The sequence below is a fragment of the Lithobates pipiens genome, unplaced genomic scaffold, assembly GCF_037356315.1.
Source record: "Lithobates pipiens isolate NorthernLeopardFrog02 unplaced genomic scaffold, aLitPip1_a1.2 Scaffold_28, whole genome shotgun sequence".
In the NCBI taxonomy this organism is placed as follows: Eukaryota; Metazoa; Chordata; class Amphibia; order Anura; family Ranidae; genus Lithobates; species Lithobates pipiens.
The window spans coordinates 70,577,302-70,595,620 of record NW_027507789.1 but is presented as its reverse complement, the minus strand read 5'-3'; the positions used below and the strand labels follow the sequence as shown (position 1 = coordinate 70,595,620).

At 44.1% G+C, this 18,319-nt stretch overlaps 1 protein-coding gene across 3 annotated transcripts in view; it reads left to right on the top strand.

The window, feature by feature from the left end:
• Nucleotides 1-18,319, top strand: part of ARHGAP23 (Rho GTPase activating protein 23) — a 343,140-nt gene that overhangs the window by 258,543 nt on the left and 66,278 nt on the right. For all 3 annotated transcript variants that reach the window (XM_077459396.1, XM_077459395.1, XM_077459394.1), the window contains exons 15-16: nucleotides 16,074-16,195; nucleotides 17,811-17,966. In XM_077459396.1, coding sequence (XP_077315522.1) covers nucleotides 16,074-16,195; nucleotides 17,811-17,966 — 278 coding nt within the window. The remainder of the gene's footprint in view (nucleotides 1-16,073; nucleotides 16,196-17,810; nucleotides 17,967-18,319) is intronic.

The window sequence follows — 18,319 nt, the reverse complement described above, 5'->3', positions numbered from 1 at the left end:
GGTGAGCATGGGGACTCCTTTGACTAAAGTGCTGGACTGCAGAAATGGCAATCATACAGCACCTGCTGCACAAACCCTTCAAGGGATGGCATTTCATCTGAGCTGCCCTGGACACCCTTATCAAGAATGTCACTGTGGAGGGGTCTAAGAGTATTCAACTGCCCCAGCAAAAAAAGTGCACAACCCAGGAAATCTCATCCCTCCTCAGAGGCCAAGAAGTGTTTTTCATTACTCCCAGGTCTCCAGGTCTTGACACCCAGTCCATCCGCAAGCTCTGAGCCCCCAAGCCCTCAGATATCTTTTTAAGCATGAAGGGGCACCTCCAATTCCCAAAGTGGGCAGACTTGTGTTAGCCTTTGCAGACATATGAACTGCTAACATTGACAGTGCCTTGGAGAGGGAAGTAGTTTCTAGGGGGTACAAGCCAAAATTTCATGCTTAGCTCACATTGTTTAACCTGTAAAAAAAAACAAAAACCTGTGTATGGGACTTTAAAGGCACCAACTCAAAATATAACCATAGAATAAAAAAATGGATTTATATCTCATATATCACAGGACACAGAGTCTCAGTAATCACTGATGGGTTATATAGGGTATCACTAGGTGACTGGAGACTGGCACACTCTAGACAGGAACTTCAACCCCCTATATAACCCCATCGCTTACTGGGAGTACCTCCGTTTTGTGCCAGTGACTTGGTCAGGTGTTGGTCACGAGTAAAGAAGTGCTGTGCTGAGCTCTGCTGGAATATCCTTACTGGGGCAAGCCATGCAAACCGAACCGTTCAAGGTTTCTTTTCCAGGCCAAATTGGATGGTACCCGGGCCTCGTGTCCAAAGAAACAAGGTTTTACCTTTTAACGCTTCGCTTTTTAGAGAGCTGGACCCCGGTATCCCGTATTTGTTTTTTCCAGCCATATTCCTGGTGGGGTGCTTTACAGGCCCAGAGCTGCGGATCCCCCTATAAAAAGGGACCCCCAGTCCCTGAAGGTTTTTCTCTAAACTGAGCCCACTGTGAGAGGTGAAGATTAGGCCTGTATACATTTTTTCCTCAACCATAAATGGGTTCGAGGAAAGACTAGTGGCCTTAATCGCATCTTCACTCTGTGGAAGAAAATGCACTAGGTCCCCGTCTACCACCAGGGACCCTCAAACAGAGGAACTCTGATGAAAAGGGAGAGGAATCCCCCTTAGAGGATCGGGATGAGACTGATGACTCCTCTTCTGAGGAATCAAGTAGAGTAGGGCCCTCTTCAGCTTCTCAGGATGAGAAGTTGCTGGTTGCAAATTCTTGCTGGATTGGTCCGCTCCACATTTGTTACCCGTAACTGAGCCAGTTGAGGAACCCTCGTCTTGTTTGGGTTCACTAAAGCTCAAACTGCACATACCTTTTCTGTTCATGGTTTACTGGAAAAGCTTATTAATTCGGAGTGGGATCACCTAGATAAACTAAAAAGTTTTCAACACTTTATCCTATGGAGTAAAAATTTACAAAGATGTGGGGTATACCGGCAATTGATGCCACCATATCCTCCGTGAATAAAAGTCTGACTTGTCCTGTTGACAACGCTCAGATGCTTAGGGATCCAATTGATAAGAAATTGGAATTCCTGTTAAAAAAAAGTTTTCTCCCTGGCAGGTTCAGTAGCTCAGCCTGCAGTGGAAGCAATCAGAGTTTGTCAATACTTGAGAGACCATGTTAAATATGTGCTCAAAGTTTTACCTGAACAGCAGGGCCGGGGGTTGGACAACCTACCAGCGGCTTTGTGTTTTGCGGTTGAAGCAATCCGAGATTCTATCCTCCAGTCCTCTCACCTTACGCTTGGGTTGGTGCATATGCGTAGAATCTTATGGTTGAAAAATTGGTCAGCCGAATCACCATGTAAGAAGCTCCTGCCTGGGTTTCACTTTCGTGGTGCTAGGCTGTTAGGGGAGGATTTGGACAATTATATCCAAAAGATCTCTAGTGGGAAAAGCACCCTTTTGCCAGTTAAGAAAAAGGCTCTTTCCCCAGTGCCAGGAGCATCAGACTCCAGGCAGTCGCGATGGCCTCCTCCGACAGGCTCAAGAATTAAATCTCGTTGTCAACCCCAGGGACAAAAGAAGTCCTGAGGGAGGAAGTCTACAAGACAGAATGCTAAAGCCTCTTTATGAAGGGGCACCCCCACTCAAAGGAAGGAAGGAAGGAAGGAAGACTACTACAGCTCTTAAGGGTCTGGCAAGAGGATTTTCAGGACAGATGGGTGGTCACCACAATAACTCTAGGTTACAAACTAGAGTTCCGAGAATTCCCCTCTTCTCGTTTCCTCAGATCAAATGTTCCCAAAGACCCAGAGAAAAAGAAGTCTCTCTTTCTAGCATTGGAGCGACTTTTGTCGCAAAAGGTTATTCCCACGCAAGAGCAGGGATTTGGGTTTTATTAAACCTTTTCACGGTACCAGAACCAAATGGAGATGTCAGACTCATTCTAGGTCTCAAAGATCTAAACCGGTTCCTAAAAGTACGGTCTTTTCGCATGGAATCAATCCGATCGGTAGTCTCCATCCTACAAGGAGGAGAACTTCTAGCGTCGATAGATATCAAGTATGCGTGCCTGCATGTACCCATTTTCCCTGCTCATCAAGAATATCTGAGTTTTGAAGTAGAAAAACGCCACTTTAAATTTTATGGTTCTGCCTTTCAGGCTAGCTACTGCACCTTGGGTGTTTACAAAGATCGTGGCTCCTCCTCTGGCTAGATTAAGAATCCAGGGTATAACGCTTATAGTGTACCTAGATGACCTGCTTGGTCACCACAGTCAACTACCCGGAATACCTAGGTTGGTTCCTCCAACTTAGAGAAGTCTTCTTTGGAACCAGTAAGAAGATTGCAGTATTTGGGTCTGGTCATAGACACAGCCCAGAAAAGAGTATTTTTTAGCCCAGGCAAAAATCAGTGCCATAAAAGAACTGGGTCAAGTAGTCAGGGCCTTTGTATGAGGCTGCTGGGGAAGATGGTGGCTTAATTCTAAGCAGTTCCCTATGCTCAGTTTCATTCGAGACTGCTGCAAAACAGTATCACGTTTGCCTGGAACAAAAGAGTCCAGGCGTTAGATCTTCTGATGGGTCTGTCTCCTACAGTGCGTCAGAGCCTCAGTTGGTGGTTGATACCTGAGAATCTGAGAAAAAGGAAATCTTTTTTACCAGTTACCTGGAAAGTGGTAACAACGGATGCCAGTCTTTCGGGTTGGGGAGCAGTTCTGGAACAGTCTAATGTCCAAAGGAGATCTGTGTGGCGTATTTAGTCCTAAAGGCCTGGACGCTCAGGTTACAGTGTTACCCTGTCAGGATCCAGTCCGACATTGCCACAGCCGTGGCTTATATCAATCACCAAGGAGGCACCAGGAGTCTTGCAGCTCAGGGAGAAGTAAACCAGATCTTAATCTGGGCAGAAAAGCATGTGCCGTGCATATCGGCAATCTTCATTCCGGGGATAGAGAATTCTCAAGCGGATAACTTAAGTCGCCGGTAGTTATTCCCAGCGGAATAGTCTCTTCACCCCGACATCTTCTTGGCCATATGCCAAAGAGGAGTTCCAGATCCCAGGTTCAACAACAAGACCGACAACTTTGTGTCAAGAACAAGGAATCCTCTTGCATACGGGACAGATGCATTGGTGACTCTGTGGCATCAGTTTTCTCTGATTTATGCATTCCCTCCTATTCTGCTACTGCCACGACATCTTCACAGGATCAGGCAGGAAAAGAAGTCAGTAAATCTGGTGGCCCCAGCATGGCCAAGAAGAGCTTGGTATGCAGAAATAGTAAAAATGGCGGTAGGTTCCCCGTGGATCCTACCATCACGTCCAGACCTGCTATCCCAGGGACCAGTGTTCCAGCCTGCCTTACAAAAGCTAAATTTGACGGTTTGGCTATTGAAACCCATGTTCTGCAGAGTTGTGGGCTTTCCGGCCCTGTGATTTCTAGCTAGCCAGCTTCCAGAGTCATTTATCATAGAGTCTGGAAATCCTGTGAATCCAGGAGTTGGCATCCCAGAAAATGTCATAGGTAGAATCCTTGACTTTCTACAAATGGGGTTAGAGATGAAGCTTGCCTTGAGTACCATCAAGGGCCAGGTCTCAGCCTTGTCAGTATTGTTTCAGTGTCCGCTTACTTTGCATTCTTTGGTCTGAAGCTTTATTCAGGGGGTAATGCGCCTTAATCCTCTGGTTAAGGCACCCCTAAACCCCTGGGATGGGACTTTGGTTCTGTCAGTTTTACAGAAATAGCCTTTTGAACTGATACGTCAAATTCCCATGATCCTGTTAACAAGGAAGCTAATTTTTCTGGTAGCCATTTCTTCTGCTAGAAGAGTATCAGAATTAGCAGCTCTTTCCTGTAAAGAGCCATATTTAATCATGCACAAGGATAGAGTGGTATTGCGTCCTCATCCTAGCTTTCTACTGAAAGTGGTTTCAGGTTTTCATCTAAACCAAGATATTGTTCTGCCGTCCTTTTTTCCAGATCCCTGTTCTATGGAAGAAAGGTCAGTACATTCTTGGGCTGTAGTGAGAACAGTCAAAACTTATCTGGAAGCGACTGCTCAGATTCGCAAGATGGATGTTTTGTTTGTCTTGACAGAAGGTCCTAATAGAGGACAGGCAGTGTTGAAGTCTGCCATTGCTAAATGGATTTGACAAGTTATTTTCAAATCAAGGCGCACTCCACAAGGGCTATTAGTGCTTCGCGGGTAGTGCATCACCAGGCCTCCGTGGCTCAAATCTGCAAGGCCGCAACCTGGTCTTCAGTCCATACATTCACCAGATTTTATCAGGTGGATGTGAGAAGGCACTGATTAAACCCTGCTTTGTTGTTGGTCCCCCTCCCCTCAGATAGCATTGCTCTGGGACATCCCATCAGTGATTACTGAGACTCTGTGTCACGTGATGTACGTGAAAGAAAATAGGATTTATACAACAGCTTACCTGTAAAATCCTTTTCTTTTGAGGTACATCACAGGACACAGAGGTCCCTCCCCTCTTTTAATACACTTTTATATTGCTTTGCTACAAAACTGAGGTACTCCCAGTAAGGGGAGGGGTTATATAGGGGGATTGAACTTCCTCTCTAGGGTGTGCCAGTGTCCAATCACCTAGTGATACCCTATATAACCCATCAGTGATTACTGAGACTCTGTGTCCCATGACGTACCTCAAAAGAAAAGGATTTTACAGGTAAGCTGTTATAAAAATCCTATTTTTATTGTAACATTAAAATCAGATAAACATAGGCTGAACATACACTATATTACCAAAAGTATTGGAACAGCTGCCTTTACACATATCAACATTAATGCCATCCCAGTCTTAGTCCGTAGGGTTAAATATTGAGTTGGCCCACCCTTTGCAGCTATAACCGCTTCAACTAATCCAGGAAGGCTGTCCACAAGGTTTAGGAGTGTGTCTATGTGAATGTTTGACCATTCTTCCATATGCTAATTTTGTGAGGTCAGGCACTAATGTGAACGAGAAGGCCTGGTTTGCAGTCTGCACTCAAATTCACCCCAAAGGTGTTCTATCGGGTTGAGGTCAGGACTCTGTGCAGGCCAGTCAAATTTCTCCACCCCAAACTCGCTCATAAATGTCTCTATGGACCTTGCTTTGTGTACGGGTCCAAATCATTTGGTGGATAGGGGATTATGGTGTGGGGTTCTTTTTCAGGGGTTAGGCTCGGCCCCTTTGTTCCAGTGAGGGTAACTCTTAAAGCGTCAGCATACCAGGACATTTTGGACAGTTTCCTGCTACCAACTTTGTGGGAACAGTTTGGGGATGGCCCCTTCCTGTTCCAACATGGCTGAGCACCAGTGCACAAAGCAAGATCTATAAAGACATGGATGAGCTAGTTTGGGATGGAGGAACTTGACTGCCATGTACAGAGTCCTGACCTCAACCAAATAGCACACCTTTAGGATGAATTAGAACGGAGACTGTGAGCCAGGCCTTCTCGACCAACATCAGTGCCTGGCCTCAAAAATGTGCTTCTGGAAGAATGTTCAAATATTCCCATTGACACACTCCTAAACCTTGTGGACTGCCTTCCCAGAAGAGTTAAAGCTGCAAAGGGTGGGCCAACTCAATAGTGAACCCTATGGACTAAGACTGGGCTGCCATTTAGTTTATATGCGTGTAAAGGCAGGCGTCCCAATAATTCTGGTAATATAGTGTATACTAGTACCATTATACTCTCATAGCATAACCTGCGTATGCCTGTACCCCCTCCCTTTTCAGTCTGACCCCCACTGGATTGCACAGGCTGGGTTGCTTTTAAACTTGTTAAGCTGACAAATGTATGTCCCTTATTGACTGTTTTTGCTTCTATAGAAGATAAAATCTAAACGTGTCTGGCATCCTTAGTAAATATGGACACTTCCTTTATGGTCAGGTCCAAATGTTAACTATATATATATATATATATATATATATATATATATATATATATATATATATATATATATATATATATATATATATATATATATATATATATATATATATATATATATATATATTATATACACACAGTGGTGTGAAAAAGTGTTTGCCCCCTTCCTCATTTCCTGTTCCTTTGCATGTTTGTCACACTTAAGTGTTTCGGAACATCAAACCAATTTAAACAATAGTCAAGGACAACACAATTAAACACAAAATGCAATTTGTAAATGAAGGTGTTTATTATTAAAGGTGAAAAAAAATCCAAACCATCATGGCCCTGTGTGAAAAAGTGATTGCCCCCTAAACCTAATAACTGGTTGGGCCACCCTTAGCAGCAACAACTGCAACCAAGCGTTTGCGATAACGTGCAATGAGGCTTTTACATCGTCCTGGAGGAATTTTGGCCCACTCATCTTTGCAGAATTGTCCTAATTCAGTTACATTAGAGGGTTTTCGAGCATGAACGGCCTTTTTAAGGTCATACCACAACATCTCAATAGGATTCAGGTCAGGACTTTGGCTAGGCCACTCCAAAGTCTTCATTTTGTTTTTCTTCAGCCATTCGGTGGTGGACTTGCTGGTGTGTTTAGGATCATTGTCCTGCTGCAGAACCCAAGTTCGTTTCAGCTTGAGTACACGAACAGATGGTCGGACATTCTCCTTCAGGATCTCTTGGTAGACAGCAGAATTCATAGTTCCTTTTATCACGGCAAGTCTTCCAGGTCCTGAAGCAGCAAAACAGCCCCAGACCATCACACTACCACCACCATATTTTACTGTTGGTATAATGTTCTTTTTATGAAATGCAGTGTTCCTTCTACGCCAGATATACTTGGACACACACCTTCCAAAGAGTTCCACTTTTGTCTCATCGGTCCACAGAATGTTGTCCCAAAAGTCTTGGGGATCATCAAGATGTGTTGTGGAGAAATTGAGACGAGCTTTGATGTTCTTTTTGCTCAGCAGTGGTTTTCTCCTTGGAACTCTGCCATGCAGGCCATTTTTGCCCAGTCTTTTCCTGATGGTGGAGGCATGAACGCTGACCTTAACTGAGGCAAGTGAGGCCTGCAGTTCCTTGGACGTTGTTGTGGGGTCTTTTGTGACCTCTTGGATGAGTCGTCGCTGTGCTCTTGGGGTAATTTTGGGCGGCCGGCCACTCCTGGGAAGGTTCACCACTGTTCCATGTCTTCGCCATTTGTGGATAATGGCTCTCACTGTGGTTCGCTGGATTCCCAAAGCTTTGGAAATGGCTTTATAACCCTTTCCAGACTGATAGATCTCAATTACTTTCTTTCTCAATTGTTCCTGAATTTCTTTGGGTCTCGGCATGATGTGTAGCTTTTAAGGATCTTCTGGTGGACCTTACTGTGTCAAGCAGCTCCTATTTAAGTGATGCCTTGATTGTGAACAGGTGTGGCAATAATCAGGCCTGGGTGTGGCTATAGAAATTGAACTCAGGTGTGGACAACCACAGTTATAGTATGTTTTAACAAGGGGGGCAATCACTTTTTCACACAGGGCCATGATGGTTTGGATTTTTTTTCACCTTTAATAATAAACACCTTCATTTACAAATTGCATTTTGTGTTTACTTGTGTTGTCCTTGACTATTGTTTAAATTGGTTTGATGTTCCGAAACACTTAAGTGTGACAAACATGCAAAGGAACAGGAAATGAGGAAGGGGGCAAACACTTTTTCACACCACTGTATATATATAAGTATTTATTTTTTACCAGCATGTTTGTCTATCAGAGTATAATGGTACTGTTATATGTTCAGCCTTTGTTTTTACCTGATTTTATCATTGTTACAAAAAAAATGGTTGTATGTTGCGTTGGTGCCTTTATTATTATTTTTATTATTATACAGGATTTTTTTTTATAGTGCTGGCAGTTTACACAGCACTTTACAACATAAGGGCAGATAGGACAACACAGTTTAATACAGTAGAAATCAGAGAGCCTTGCTCATTAGAGCTTACAATCCAAGAGGGAGGATCAAGAGATACAAAAGGTAATAACTGTGGGGGGTGGGTTGATGGAGAAAATAAAATGTACAATTGTTAGGTGGGGGCCGGATAAGCCTCTCTGAAGAGATTTGTTTTCAGGGATGAAAGTGGATAGAGAAGGAGATAGTCAGACAGATTGGGGTAGGGAGTTCCAGAGGATGGGAGAAGATATGGTCCTGGAGGTGAGCATGGAATGAGGCAGTGCTCGACAAAACCCGGGCGCCAGGTCGCATTTGCGACTAGAATCAGCGACCTGGCGCCTGGGGCAGCATAGCTGGGGGTATCCTGTCTCTCTGGACCCCCCCCCCCCCCCCCCGGCGCGCCACAGGCGGCCGGTAATTGAGCCCCCGGCTTTGAGGCCTTCTGTGATCCTATGGTTCCTTCTGCAATCTGGCGCCCTCTTGTGGTGGCCGTTGGAATTACAACCAACAATGCTAATGGGATTGCCTGCCCTGCCTGCCAGTCTTTCTCCTTCCCTTTACTTAGAACCCCTAAACAAAAAAAAAAAAATATATATAATTTTTTTTTTTATTATTATTTATTCTAACACCTTAGAGAGTAAAATGGTGGTCGTTGCAATACTGTCTGTCACACCGTATTTGCACAGCGGACTTACAAGCGCACTTTTTTGGGGGGAAAATAATTTACTTAATAAAAAAAAAAATAAGACAACAGTAAAGTTAGCCCAATTTTTTTTTTATATTGTGAAAGATAATGTTACGCCGAGTAAATCGATACCCAACATGTCACGCTTCAAAATTGCGCCCGCTCATGGAATGGCGACAAACTTTTACCCTTTAAAATCTCCATAGGCGACGTTTAAAAAATTCTACAGGTTGCACGTTTTGAGTTACAGAGGAGGTCTGGGGCTAGAATTATTGCTCTTACTCTACCGATCGCAGCGATACCTCACATGTGTGGTTTGAACACAGCTTTCATATATGCGTTTGCTTCTGCACGCAAGCTTGGCGAGACAGGGCGCATTTAAAAAATTATTTTTTTCTTATTTTAACTTTTATTTTTATTTTTTTCACTGTTCTTTTAAAAAAAAATGTGTGTCACTTTTATTCCTATTACAAGGAATGTAAAAATCCCATGTAATAGAAAAAAGCATGACAGGTCCTCTTATATATGAGATCTGGGGTCAGAGAGACCTCACATCTCATATTTACACTAAAATGCAATTTAAAAAAAATTTGTAATTTGAAAAAAATAAAACAAATAAAATGTCCCTCTAAGAGCTATGGGCAATGACTTGGAGACAGGTGGGGGCTGGGGGCTATCTTCCCCTCACTCGTCTCCATGTCAGGCCAGGGACAGGTCCAGATCGCCATCACGGACCTGGCTCCTAACTTTTTTTAGCTGGCTCCTAGATTCCAAGCCAATTTGTCAACCCCTGGCATGAGGTTACAAGGGAGCTAGAGAGCTTGAGGTCTTGGGCACGGCCTTGTTGGTATTTTGAGAGTAGATTAGTGATGTAGCTGGGGGCCGAGTTTTTGGTTGGCTTTGTAAGTTATTGTTGGTATCTTAGATTTCAGTTTTTCGGTGAGCGGAAGCCAGTGGAGAGATTGGCACAGAGGTATAGCAGACACTGAGCGGTTTGTAAGGTGTAAGAGCCTGGCAGCAGCATTCTTGATGGACTGAAATGGGGATAGCCTATGTAAGAGTAAGCCAATAAGGAAGGGAGTTGCAGTAATAGAGGCGGGAGATGACAGGGAGTGAATTAGGAGATTTGTGGCATCATTGGTTAGGAAAGGGCATATCTTTGAGGTGATACAGAGGTTGAGGCGGCAAGCTTTGGACAGTGAATGAATGTGGGGCTAAAAGGATAGGATAGTTCAGAGTCCAGGATTACACCTAGAACCTTGGCGCATGGGGACGGGTTGATAGTTGAACTGAGATTTTTACATAGTAATCAGAAGAGGCACGTGGGGGAGGAAATCTTATGGGCTCAGTTTTGGATAGATTTAGTTTGAGGAAGTGGTGTGATATCCAGGCTGATTTGTCTGTTAGTAAATTAGTTATGCGTGAGGAGACCAATGGAGTGAGCTGAAGGGTAAAGAGATAGATTTTGGTATTAATAGTGAAACTGGTTTAAGGGACTTTAAATGAAGGTATGGCCCGGTAAGGTCACACATTTCCATGCCTATTATGATCAAGAATGGGGGGAGAGCAAGGGGGCGGGACTTTAAATGAGGCATGTGGTAGCAAAAGAGTAATTTGGTGAACATAATGGAATTTATTGGTTGCCATAAAATACAAGTTGGATACATTGAATATAGACATATTGAGGTGATGCATAGGTAATACAGTATATTTCAGTCAAAACATGAATGTCACATAAAACAGCAAGCAACAGCTTTCCAAAGTGCACCAAAACCATGATAAGAGTAAAATTGTAAAATTTGGATAATGCCTGCAAAAGCCTCTTGGATTTTGAGTAAGATATAGAATTAGCTGGCAAAGCTAAATGGGTATTGATTTATAACAAGGCGTATGGCAGCTCTACGCATTTCGTGGCTGGGGGCCACTCGTCAGGAGCCAACACTTGATGTTCCTAAAAATAGAAATATTGGCATTAACTTAGTAGAATAAATGTAAATTTGGGCAGGGGTGATACTGAAAACCCCCGTACCAAATACAATTAAACTTACTCGAGTTCAAAAGATGGTGGTGTGGTTCCAGGCAACACTAGCCATCCGAGCTGCAATCCCCACCATGGCAATCTAAGTGTAAAGTGAAATATAGGGTGAACCAAGATATTCACATAGGAGAGGTGAAAGGTGTGGAGGGGAGTGGAGAAGGGGTAACTAGTGAAAGGGGGGGAAGTGATGGTGAAAACTAACACTAGAAAAGAAGGGGTGAGGTGGAGGAATGGAATAGAGACAAGGTAGCACCAGTGAAGAAAAGTGAAGGGTGAAACAGATGCGGATAAAGAAGTGACTGAATACCTGAGATGGAGACCAAATGATTCAAGAGGAAAGAAAGCCTGAGTTGTGTGTAGACCGGTGTAAATAGGAGCCTTGCGTGCCGAACACCGCCCGGAAGGCGCCCAAAGACGTGCCACCACAAGACCACCGACCGGCGTCACGCCGCGTAGCATGACAAGGGGAGGGGCAAGACGGTCCGGACATAGAATGTCCGGCCGGCCTGCACCAATAATACCTCAGTCCACTCGCGAGTGTAGCTACCACATGCCTAGGCGTAGCAGCGCTCAGAAGGGCGCTGCACGTCAGGCACGGGATGCGTGACGCTGATGCGCTGTGGTGGCGCCCACACCTCCCCAGGTGCAGGAAGGCAGGGAGTGGGAGGAGGCCCACCAGGCGCATCACAGCTCCCGGATGAGGAAAGCCACCTCCAGACTGCCAACTAGCCCGGCCACAACTCACATCACCACCATAATCGACCCGAGGCATATCAAAAGTATATTGTACAAAAATAGAGGGGTATTGGAAGTGAATTGATAAAATAATTACTACTTATAAAACCGTAAATCAGTAGATCCAAAGAAGCTGTCCTAAAGTCAAAAATATTTCAGAATGAGTAACATGAACTAAAAAATAGAGCTTTACCACGTGCTTCCATCCCTAATTCTAGTATTAATAGCGAAACTGGTTTAAGGGACTTTAAATGAAGGTATGGCCTGGTAAGGGAGTAAAATTGTAAATGACACCGAAGGTGCTGTGGAATAGATAGTATGAGAACCAGCGAAAAGTATGTCGTGAAGGGGTGGAGTTTTTTTTTTTTTTTTTTTTTTTTTCCAAGGGTGGTCCACTGTGTCAGAGGCAGAAAAGGAGTAGTAGTACAGAATAGTGTCCATTGGTTTTAGCCATTGGTAGAGCGTTTGTGTTTTTAAGGAGATCAATTTCCCTGTAGTGTTGAGGGCGAAACCTGGACTGAAGTTTGTTTTCAGTCAGATGGTCGCTCATTCGGTTGTACACCAGATATTCAAGGAGTTTGGAGGAAAAGATGGATCACAGGTTAAGATTGGTGGGGTCAAAAGAGGGCTCTTTAATGATGGGACTGGCTAGTGCATGTTTTGGAAATTTGGGAAAGGTGTCAGAAGAGAGGGAGAGATTAAAGATTCACGTTCAAGAGTGTAAAATGGAGCCAGAGGGTAACCGTAGCATTTGTAAGGAAGCAGGCTCCATGGGGTAGGTGGTTAGGTGAGCATTAGAAAAAAGCAACCTCGTCAATACTAGCATGTACCTGTGGTCATTGGGTGTTAAATAGGGAAGGTATCTGTGCATTGGAGATATCACAAATTGTAGCAAGAGAAGCAGTGTCAGGTTCCAGTCAGTGCCAGATTTTGGTAGTTGCAAGAAGGTTAAGGGAATTTGTCATAAAGAGGTTGTGGAGGGATTTGAGTTTTTTGCAGACAGAGCAAGCATTCCAGAGGGTGCAGGAGAAGAGGAGGCTTGTCTTGTTAAGAAGAGTGGAAACAAATTCTGTGGATTGCAGCTGCTGTCAGAGGGCATGGGGTGATGGGAGCGTTGGACACAGTTAAATGATGGAAGCCCAGGGTTTAGGGATATGTCACCAGAGGTTCAAAGAAGCAGAATGATGAGGAAGGTAATGTGGGAGTGTGATTTATATAAAGGGACATGCCCCAGCGTCCTGGAGGTTTTATCGGCATGTGGGTGTAGAATTAGCAGGAGTTGGTGAGTGCAGTGATAGGGAGAGGACCTTAGGGAGGGTGATATAGTATATAAGCCGTGGGGTGGAGAAGAGAGGTGAAGGAAAGAGAGTTTAAGGAGAGAGGACACCACTGCCAGAAGTAGTGGTAGAAAGCGCATGTTACAGAGTGGAAGGAGAGCTGAATAGAGAGACAGTCATCTGCAGCCTATTTGGTGCTTTTCAGTGCAGTTTGCCATGTTCGTTTGAGAGGCCACACTTGACAGTCGGACCGTTGTTTCATGATGTTCAAGTCCCAGACAGACCCTAACACGATCTTTATTCAGAAAGCTTCCCTGAAGAAGGGGATGTCCTTGGTCCCCTGAAATGCGTGGGCTTTGTTCTATCACCTGTACCCTTATTAACCACTTCCCGACCGGTGCACGACGATGTACGCCGGCAGAATGGCACGGGTAGACAAATTGTCGTACAGGTACGTCCATTTGAAATTGCCGCCATGCCATCGTGTGCGCATCGGTGCGCATGCCGGTCGGGACCCTGTGAGTCCGATCACAGGTCCCACGGACTCGATCGCCGCGGGGATACCCGTGAACGTTCCACGGGGAGTTCTGCCTAGCAACAAGTGACACTTATCTCTGCTCCCTGTGATTGGAGCAGAGATCAGTGTTCACTAACACACAGCCAGGCCCCCCACAGTTAGTAACACACCCCTAGGACACACTTAACACCTACACTGCCACCCCTGGTTAACCCCTTCACTGCCAGTGTCATTTGCACTGGAATCCGTGCATTTGTATAGCACTGATTGCTGTATAAATGACAATGGTCCCAAAAATGTGTCAAAAATGTCCAATGTGTCTGCCATAATGTCGCAGTCACAATAAAAATCGCTGATCGCCTCCATTACTAGTAAAAAAAAAATATTAATAAAAATGCCATAAAACTATCCCCTATTTTGTAAACGCTATAAATTTTGCGCAAACCAATCAATAATCGCTTATTTCGATTTTTTTATTATTATTTACAAAAATATGTAGAAGAATACCTATCTGCCTAAACTGAGGAAAAAACATGTTTTTTATATATTTTTGGGGGATATTTATTATAGCAAAAAGTAAAAAATTCGTTTTTTTTTTTGAAAATTATCGCTCTTTTTTTTTGTTTATAGCGCAAAAAATAAAAACCGCAGGGGTGATCAAATGCCACCAAAAGAAAGCTCTATTTGTGGGAAAAAAAGAACGTCAATTTTGTTTGGGAGCTACGTCGCACGACCACGCAATTGCCAGTTAAATCGACGTAGTGCCTAATCGCAAAAAGTGGTCTGGTCTTAAGCCAGCAAAGTGGTTTATTTCTCAACTATTGCATTTTGGGCGTTCCTTTACATTTACCTCCTTTTGAACTGATTTTTGGTATGCTTTTTTAACCACCTTCTGGGACTGAAGGAGTATGCTCTCATTACCTAAAGTAATGCTGTTTGCTTGTCACTTCTGCTGCCTTTTTCCCTGCCTAGAAACCTTTGTTCCCATATGTAGATTGTAATCTTTGTTCATCAGTTTGACTTCTGGAAGGCACATCTGGTGCACCTGTACCAGAAACTGGGCACAGACCATGGAAAATTGGTTTCTGCATATTTAAATGTCCTTACATTTTATTTCTCTTCCTCTGGAGACACAGCAGTAGATGCAACTGCACCACTGGACAATCTGGCAGCTCATGTACAGCTCTAACTTGATTAACACCTTCTTTAGCTGCAAGGGGCTAAGGTCAGGAGCTTGTGGTCATCTGTAATGTAAGGGTCTCTTAAAGGACACTATATGCTGTTTACAGCCCATGTTGATGAGGACAAGGGCCTTTTCCCAACAACCCTGGTCGTTGGTTGTCGAGGTCTGCGGGGGGCTTATTAGAATCCGAGAGCCCGCTTTAATAAGGGGCCTCCAGATTCCAGCCCCCTCACCCTATGTGAATGAGTATGGGGTACGATGTACCCCTACCCATTCACCTGGATAAAAAAACACAACACAGGTATTTAAAATACTTTATTAGACGGCTCCGGGGGTCTTCTCGCCGAACTCCTCCGCTATTTTCTGCTCTTTTACTAGCTCTTTTACTAGCAGAGGAGCCCGGCTTTCTCCTTTTGTCGCTGCTGCCATCCGGGGGTCTTCCGACTTTGGGGGTCTTGTCCCGCTCTTCGGTTCTTCTTGCCGGGCCTCCGCTTTCTTCTTCCAGCTCTTTTACTAGCGTTGGCCCGGTCTTGTCGCTTTCGCCGCTGCCTTCTGCTTCTTCTTGCTTCTAGAACCCCCCATGTTTAGGGCACGCGGCCTGGTACGGCTCAGGAAGGGGGGGCCTTGTTCGTCCCCACCCCCTTTCCTGACTGGCCCGGCTGCATGCTCGGATAAGGGTATGCTATTGACTTTGGAGGGGACCCCCACGCCATCCTTTCGGCGTAGGCGTTCACCTTTAAATCCATACCAGTTGAGTGGGCTCGCGAGGTGTCAATCTCGCCAATGGAGGCGGCGACATTGACTTCCTGTGCTAATCCCGTCTATCTAGAGCCACGTTCAAAATTAACGGACTTTACTCCATGTGTTGGCAAGTCGATTCATTTCAAAAGTCCGACGGACTAGCACACAGACTTCTTTCTAAGTCCGCCGGACTTTTGGGAACAAAAAGTCCGCCGGAGCCCACACATGGGCGGATTGTCCACCCACAGCTGGGCACTTAAAAGGCAACGTACAGGTACGTGCTTGTGCCCAGCCGTGACATTCTTCCACCATACATCGGCGTGAGGCGGTCCTTAAGTGGTTAATATACATAACATCAGGTTACCATTTCCTTCAGTTTTCATAATTCAGCCCTGTTTTTAGGTTTGTGTTGCTTTTGAAACTTTTCTATTCACCATGCAGAAGAGAGTGCCTTTTCTATTAAATTAGGTTTCATGAAGCTTTGTCTGGTTTCTTCTAGCCGAGGAAGGAGCTTCATCTAAGGTTCCTTGGGGTATACATATTATAAAAAAGAACAAGAAGAGCCCCCCACGGGCTTTCGGGGTAAGGCTGGAGGATTGTCAGCCTGCAGCTGAAAATAAGGTAAGATGTCTTAATGTTGCTATACACTATTTTTTTTATTTTTTATATATACTAGCAAAGTTTGCCTGTTCCACAACAGGCAGGGTTGACCATATCATAAGCAATACTACAAAAGCGTTTTGGCGACAAGTGTGTAAAAGCAAGCAATGTGTGCAGGAGAGATGGGTAATGACAGTGGACAGTATGGGCAGGAAAGGACTCCAGGTGGGTATGGCAGTAGGCATCATGTGCAGGAGATGCATGTAAAGCGTTTGACAAAAGGTAGTATGCAGAAAAGGATTTTGGTGAGTATGGAAGTTGACATTATGTCCAGGAGAGAAGCGTGTAGGAGTATGACACCAAGCATGTAGAAAAGGCATGCTAAGGATGTGATAGTGGGATAGTATGGGCAGGAGAGGAGTGTGGAGGATAGAACCATGGGCAATATGAAAAGGGGAGGAGTGTGCTAAACAGAAAAAGGGTAACAGAAAAAGGGTAACAGAAAAAGGGTAACGGTATATAACAGTATACAGCATGTGCAAAGAGTGTGTGGGGTATGACAGCACACAGCATTAGCAAAATAACAATATGCAGGGTATGACAGCACACATAATGTTAGAGGGATTTACAGAGGGTATTATTGACAGTATTTTGCAGGAGATAAGTGTGAGGGGTATGACTGCAGGCACAATGTGTAGCATATCATGCTCTGTTCACAGCAAAAGTTGTATTTTAAAAGTATATAGGAAAAAGGGAAAGATCTGGTATTTTATCTAATGAGTATTTCCAGTTAAAAAGCTGCTTTTAAGTTAAAGTGGTCATAATTAATATGGCAGCATGGGATGATGCCATCTCTGGGAGTTTTTCAGACGGGCTTCTGGAGATAAATAAAAGGCCTACACCTATAGGAAGGGCATTATCCAACTTTAGTCAAAGCTGCAGAGTTTTTATCTATGGGCACCCTTTACCTGCATATGCAGATTTATGGTAAAGGGGAACTTAACCTTTAAATGCAGGTAAAACAATTATCTCTTCCCTATTTAAGGAACAGAAAGCCGTTACTTTTTGGCAGAATTTCATCAGTGTAGCACTTTTAGGCATTTCTTTGGAAAATGCAGGTTATCAAATGTCCCTGTTGAATTGGATATACTGTATATTCAGGGCTGGACTGGGACAAAAATTTGGCCCTGGACTTCCTCATGACCGGCCTACTTTAATTTTGAGTGTCCCTAACAGTGTCCTCCTTACATCAGTGTGTCCCCACCAGCAGCCCCCTTCACATAAGAGTGTCATCCCTCTCCTCCCCCTCCCACATGTACTCAGTTTAACTCATTCGGCCCACCAGGAAACTCCCTGTAGTCCCGATGGCCAGTTCATGCCTCTGTATATTAAATAGATTGTTTAGGTAGGCCCTCACACTATGTAGTTATTCTAAAGGTTATTGTTCATCCTGTAAAGTTTATGGCCAGCTGTGTAGTGTTATTGCAGTCATTGCCACGCTCTATTGACAGTTTAGGTCCTGTGCAAAGTGTTTTACTGATTGATTTAATTTTTAAGCTGGTCAAGTGTTGTAGTCATCTGCTTTCAGTTATATATTGTGGAGACGTCTCTTATGAAGACCATATTGTGTTTGCAGGGTGTTCCTCTTATTGTGGAGTTGTGTTGCACGTTGGTGGAAGAGAATGGTCTGGAGTACCTAGGCATATATCGTGTCCCTGGAAATAATGCAGTAGTGAGCAGCCTGCAAGAACAGCTCAACAAGGGATTATGTGAGACCATCATGCAGGACCAGGTGAGCGGACCATCAATAAATCCAGCCTTATAGGGAGCACACATACTCTTCAAGCTTTTAAGTGGAAAGTATCATATGTTTTTAGGGGTTATGTATTTTCTCCAGAACCACACAGATCAGTGTAATAGTTCTAGCCATGCCTTTTTGGTATAAAAGAAAATCAAAAGATGGTTCTAGAGGCGATTCAGTTCGCATTGTGCGCTATACAAGTATTTCATTCATTCATAGCTGACATACAGTTGTGTGAAAAAGTATTTGCCCCCTTCGTGATTTTTTATTTTTGTTTGCATATTTTTCACACTTAAATGATTCAGATCATCAAACAAATTTTTATATTACACAAAGATAACCCA